The sequence below is a fragment of the Sardina pilchardus genome, chromosome 20, assembly GCF_963854185.1.
Source record: "Sardina pilchardus chromosome 20, fSarPil1.1, whole genome shotgun sequence".
Taxonomy (NCBI): Eukaryota; Metazoa; Chordata; class Actinopteri; order Clupeiformes; family Clupeidae; genus Sardina; species Sardina pilchardus.
The window spans coordinates 11,911,517-11,917,516 of record NC_085013.1 but is presented as its reverse complement, the minus strand read 5'-3'; the positions used below and the strand labels follow the sequence as shown (position 1 = coordinate 11,917,516).

At 41.5% G+C, this 6,000-nt stretch overlaps 1 protein-coding gene across 1 annotated transcript; it reads left to right on the top strand.

The window, feature by feature from the left end:
- The first annotated feature begins 3,318 nt into the window (after positions 1-3,318).
- Positions 3,319-4,906, top strand: LOC134067508 (ATPase inhibitor B, mitochondrial-like). Its single transcript, XM_062522808.1, has 3 exons — positions 3,319-3,427; positions 4,304-4,416; positions 4,627-4,906. The coding sequence occupies exons 1-3, from the start codon at positions 3,359-3,361 to the stop codon at positions 4,760-4,762; spliced, it is 318 nt and encodes a 105-aa protein (XP_062378792.1). The 5' UTR covers positions 3,319-3,358; the 3' UTR covers positions 4,763-4,906.
- Positions 4,907-6,000: the final 1,094 nt, after the last annotated feature.

Sequence of the window (6,000 nt, the reverse complement as noted above, 5' to 3'; positions counted from 1 at the left end):
GCTTTTGATGGAGGAAGGGGCGGGATCTGTGTGGACAACGGCCATACAAATGAACCCCATGGTCATGCATGTTCTATGGAACATTTTTTGAGTGCTGTGTCTCCTCATAAAGTCTCTGGTTTAGTAGGACGTGTCACCTTTAGATTATTGAAAACTATAGGCTATAGTAGCTCAGCTCAGGAGCTCTGTTGATGTAGTCTGTGTGAAGAGACCAAACTCCCATTAGACTTGCTTATATGGCAAAGCCAGACACTGGTTTGCTAAATCAGGACGGGATTGGCAGGTAAACCTAGGACGGAGGCTCTGCCTTCCAGCAGATATCACCTCAAACAACTTGTTACCAGACATAGCTTCATAGTCCTCATCACTGCACAAATAGTGGAGGCGAGAGCACAGGGGAGCGCACTTGAGACACCAGCATCTACTTGAATTTTTGGTCAGCGTCAACGATACCCGGGACACCGAAACACCGGGACACATCAGACTTGGTGAGCATGTATAGCCCTAGTACTTTTACAGAAAAAAAATGTTTGGACCCCAGGGGCCACGTTACATACAGTAGTTTGTTCACCAGATGGTGCAGCGTCTTGCTGCAAGACACATCTATTACTTCACTTGGTTCCACATTTCACTTCCAAAAATGCAACTGTAGGTCATGACTGTATGTGTTTCTTGCGCTGTGTGTTGTTCCCAGTGCTGTTTGTCCCTGTTCCTCTTCCATTCCGTCTCTCTGCAGGTGCTCTGCTTGCAACGGACATGTAACGGTGGGGTGTAACAATACCCACACATACACACATACAGACACAAATGCATCCACATGCACAGACACACACGCATGCACACGCACACAACCAGACATGCATGCATGCATACACGCAGGCACCAGGGACAGACTGGGACTTAAGAGACCCTACTTTCTTCCAAATAAGCCCACAACCATTAGCTGCACACCACACACACACACACACTTTTGCTGTCTCGTAAACTTTACCAGTCAAGGTATCACATCGAAAAATAGTGGTCACATTTTACCAAAAAACAAATCATTGATTCGATGCTGCTGGAGAATGGGCCCCCCATGATAGTTTTGGGCCTGCAGTTTGAGGGCGTAGTACCCTGTGACAGAAATTTTGACGAATAAAAGAATGATGACTTCTAGAGATTTTGTGGAAACTATTGATAAATTTACTTAAAATGTATTATATTGATAGCATATTAAAATACAACCTATAAAAACACAGTTATTCAACTACTTCTAAGCAAGTCTATTGGGAAATTATCTCATTACATACTACATCAAGAGAGTAAGCCTAGCTCCTGCAAGCTTTGAATAATGTAAATATCACACCAATAAAACTAACCCTTAATGACAGGGTAGAAGAATTGATATCTTATAAACCTTATCTTATAGGCTGAACAAAGCAACACTGTTAGTGTAACGGACGCCAACTAGCTTAGATGTGCGTGTGGAATTTAACCTCACTCCCCGACGTGTCAAGAGTGCTGCTGGCATGAAAGCTATAGCCTGGGCTTTTAGCTCGATTGTTTGCACGCTCGACTCCTGATCTGAGGTGCTGCTGTTCTCGGGTTCGAGTCTGAACGTGTGCAGGGCTGAATCACGCTGGTTCAACACAAGCTTACATTTAGGCCTCTGTTTTACCTCTATAGTCTGTAGGCAAGGCAGGGGTATAGGGCAGGGGCTCATGGCAAATAACCCCTTATAACATGTAAATGATCTGTTTACATGTTATTGTTCTTATTTATGTTAATATATACAATGTTTCATTATTATGAAATGTTAAGTCATTTTAATGGTTTATATTTGGGTTACTTGGGTTTTTATATTTTGCTACTTTTTGTGGTTTATTTTCATGTCACAGTAATTGGGAGTGACATGTAGCTAGTCACTTCTGCCCGTGCCTGTGCACCTGTGAATTTAATAGAGAGAGAGAGAGAGAGTTACTTTTTTGGATGGCAGTGACAGCAGCGTAGACAAACTGATAGCTTTGAGCCTGAGTGACGCATATGTGGAGAAACAGCCCTACGTGGACCACGAGCTACTGAGCAGGCAGTCGATGGCCATTGGATGGATGGCCGTTCTGGATTTTTAGAACGCACAGATTGCCAGTCCATCCCTGATAGACAGACAGACAGACAGACAGACAGACAGACACACACACACACACACACACACACACACACACACACACACACACACACACACACACACACACACACACACACACACACACGCACGCACGCACGCACAAAAGTCGCAAGAGTAGGGATGGAGGATGAAGTAAGAGATGGAATAGGAGAACCAAGTGACCATTGGGCCCTTTTATTGACCATATCTGACCAAGGCCCTTTGTCATCAATACTCAGTTTGACTGGGAGGCCAAATCTAGGAAGACTGGTTGAATCAATCTTTTTTCATTTGAGAATATGATACATGCTCTTGGGCACTTTCAATGCTGCAGACATTTTCTTGTATCCTTCCCCAGATTTGTGTCTTCACACAACCCTGTATCGCATGTTTATGGACAATTCTCTCGATCTTGTGGCTTGGCTTTCACTCTGATGTACACCATCAACTATGAGACTTTATATACCCAAGTGTGCACTTCTCGTAATAATGTCCGATTAATTGATTTAGGCACAGGTGAACTCCAGTGAAGTAGCATCTCAAGGACCATTGATGCACTATAGTACACAATTGCATTAACAAAGGGTCTGTATACTAATAGACAGTAAATGGAATATTTCAGTAGGCTACATTTCATACATTTACAAAACACTCCAAACACCTGTCTTTTTTTGTGGAGTAGGCTATATGAGGATGTGTATATTTATGAGGGAAAAATGAATTGCATCCATTTTAGGATGAGTCTAAAATATAAAAACTGGAAATGATCTGAAAACGTTGCACCGTACGAGCTCGCCTGTGGCCTCATCTCCCATTCATTAATGCTTAAGATGGAGAGTTTATTAGTTTCTGCTTTGATACAGCAAGTGTTTTGACTGCTGCGCACAGACGCACAGAACAGGCGCGATGTCAAGTTGCGTGAACTGGCCCCTATACGTAAGCGCGGTGTTGATTTTCGGCTGTACCATTATTGAAATAAGTCAGTAATTAATTGCTGTGTCGTTTGTCAATATATGCCAATATGGAATATAGAATAGCTTAAGCTGCATAATTAACTACGAGTAAAAACATACACCATCTATCTTTTCACGGAAGCATTCGCAATATGTCCTTAATTAGCTCTCCCTATGAGTGGTGGGGGCCGTGTATCTATTTTAGCAAGTGCACGCACGACCGCGGGCATGTTTGTCGCTGGACGCTGGTAACTGTTCGATGGCGAGATTCTTACAAGCAAACTATAGAAATGTGTTGGCCACACAGTTAAGGATGTCATCTGACCAGGTATGATTTGCTTGAAATCGGCTGTAAGTTATGTTTTTGATTCCCTTTTCCTGATCGGTGACATTTAGCCTAAGCAAAGTCCAATAAGATATTTTATAAAATGAATAAATAACCTTCGCAAGCTTTTAACTGCCATATAGCCTATCGTTGTGTCAGGCAAACACTAGCCCGTAAATTTACATCTTGCTCCAATCAAGTTAAAGTGGCTCTGTTCAAGGCATACTGCACACCACTTTACACTGATCACCTCTGGTTCACTTATAAAAAGGCCAGCATGCAAAAGTTACAAGTTGCATAATGATGCTTTAAGAATACTACTCAGGGTTCCCAGAGTAGGGAGTGCTAGCCAGATGTTTGTATCTGTAGACCTGTGTAAGCACACTTCATGCACTTTTAAGAAACCTAATGTATAAGTTTTCACTACGCCTGGATGAGTCGCCCAACAATATCATGGTGGTACTCTCAAATCCACTTATGAGTAGCACAAGGTACACATCCAGACTGAGAGCGCACTGGAGAAAATGCCTGTATACATTTTAAAAATTGTTTTTCTATAATGTATTACATTGTTTTGTGTAGCTTTTTGACTATCCTCTGTCTTAATATGTATTTGTAATGTCTGTCTTGTGTAAATTTGGACATGGGTCTGGCAAATAAACTGAATTGAATTGAATTGTTAATGCATATCTATTCACAATAACACAGTCAGAAAGTATTTTCAGGTGTCTAAAAGCCTGCACATATTCGCCCATAAATTGGCCTACTTTGATCAACAGAATTGTGGTGTCCTTTCAGAAATAGGCTACCCTAATCATGACCACAGAACTTCCTGTTCATCTGTAAAGTTGAGCGGTCTGTGTTCTATTTTGTCATTAGTTGGGCGAACTTGGCAAAGGTGCAGGAAAAGGTGGCGGGGGTGGAGGGTCCATTCGAGCGGCAGGGGGTGCTTTTGGGAAGAAGCAAGCGATGGAGGAGGAGATGTACTTCAAGTGAGTGTTTCTTATTATGCAGTCTGACATGTTAAAACTGTGGTTCACCATCTGATTCTGAACATGTTGGGAAATGGTATTTGGGTGGCAGGCCTTGTTGAAGACGAGTAGGCCTTTAGGGACGGTTATAGCCTACCTTGCATTTGCACTCATTGGGGTAATTTTCTTTTCTATTGGCTTTTCTATGGAAACATCTAATAACACAACCAGACGTAAAGAGAAGGAGCAGTTGGGAGCTCTGAAGGAGCACCACCAGGGAGAGATGGACCACCACAAGAAGGAGATTGATCGGCTGCAGCAAGAAATCAAACGCCATGAAGGGAAAATCAAAGAACTTAAAGACTGAATGTGATGGCTTCACAGGAGTGCTTAAAGCTTTGTTCCTGTTTCAGACTCGGTGATCGCTTGTGTTGCATGATCTTTGCCCTTAAGTTCTACCTATCTGAGTTAAATATGATGTTATTAAAATGAGTGCTGACCTAAATGTTGATATCTGTCTGTAGGACTGCTATATGTTTTCTGTAATTTAATACAACTGAAAAAGAATGGGAAACCTGCATCATTTTGTATCTTTGCTCTATTACACTGATAAAAGTGGATATTTTAAGTCAAGTCAAATTGGGCTTTTCAACACAGCAGCTTTTTTGTGCATATTCCATTAAGTCACACAACTCCAGAGTAAAATGTTGCATTTTTATAGCCTAAATCCATCAAGTTTCAGAGAACTGTCTTATAAATATATGAAGGTGACCAAGAAATTGCAGCAGGACTTATCACAAAACACAACTTGCAAAATTACTCCAGATGACAAGACTGGAAGTCTGATATTCATATAGGGGTATCCTCGTGCTGACTCACTCATGTGATCATCTGGCACAAACTGTCAGGCAATCCGGGAGGTTAAGGTGTTTAGGCCTACATCTTTTGGAACTTATGTGGCAGTAGCCTATAGGCTGATTCATCTACTAGAATAGAAAATGCTAGACTTCTTCCTTGATTATTGTAAGTGGCCTCTAAAGGAATGGGATTTCGTTGTGATAAGTAGCCCGGCCGATAAATTGGGGTGCCGATTTTAGCCATTTGCCGATCTATCAGTGTCTGGGTTTATAAAAGTAACTAATGGAAATACTGATCCTCATTTAAGCCTATTAAGTAGTTAGTTATAGTTCTGACTTTTAAACACTTGTCCTTTTCAGAGTCTGGTTGGTGGACCCTATTCTACTTCACTTCGCTTTATAAACACACATTCTGTCTATCAACTGGTCTTTTCAGTGTTTTTCTGCACATAACCACTCATTTGTGGACAAAATCCCTTCTATTCTCTAGCTGGGTCACAGTTGCAGCATGCATCAAGCCATGAATATGGCAGAGGCACTGTAATGCTCTTGCCAACATGGGTGCCAAAATGAAAATCATAATGCAACACAGCCTACACTGACAAGATTTGGGAAAGATTCTTGTAAGATCTTAGTCTTTTAACTAATGCCCATCATTCAAGCTTTACTCAAAAGACTACAATCTTTCAAGAATCTTTCCCAAATCTTGTCAGTGTAAGGTGATATGAGGTAATATGAGGGTATGGAC

What these genes read in the sequence shown, in the direction of transcription:
- LOC134067508 (XM_062522808.1), top strand. Translation starts at nt 3,359, where the DNA reads ATGGCGAGATTCTTACAAGCAAACTATAGAAATGTGTTGGCCACACAG. An exon ending in TAAGGATGTCATCTGACCAG is followed by an intron (nt 3,428 to 4,303) that starts GTATGATTTGCT and finishes TTTTGTCATTAG; the next exon opens with TTGGGCGAACTTGGCAAAGG. An exon ending in GAGGAGGAGATGTACTTCAA is followed by an intron (nt 4,417 to 4,626) that starts GTGAGTGTTTCT and finishes TAACACAACCAG; the next exon opens with ACGTAAAGAGAAGGAGCAGT.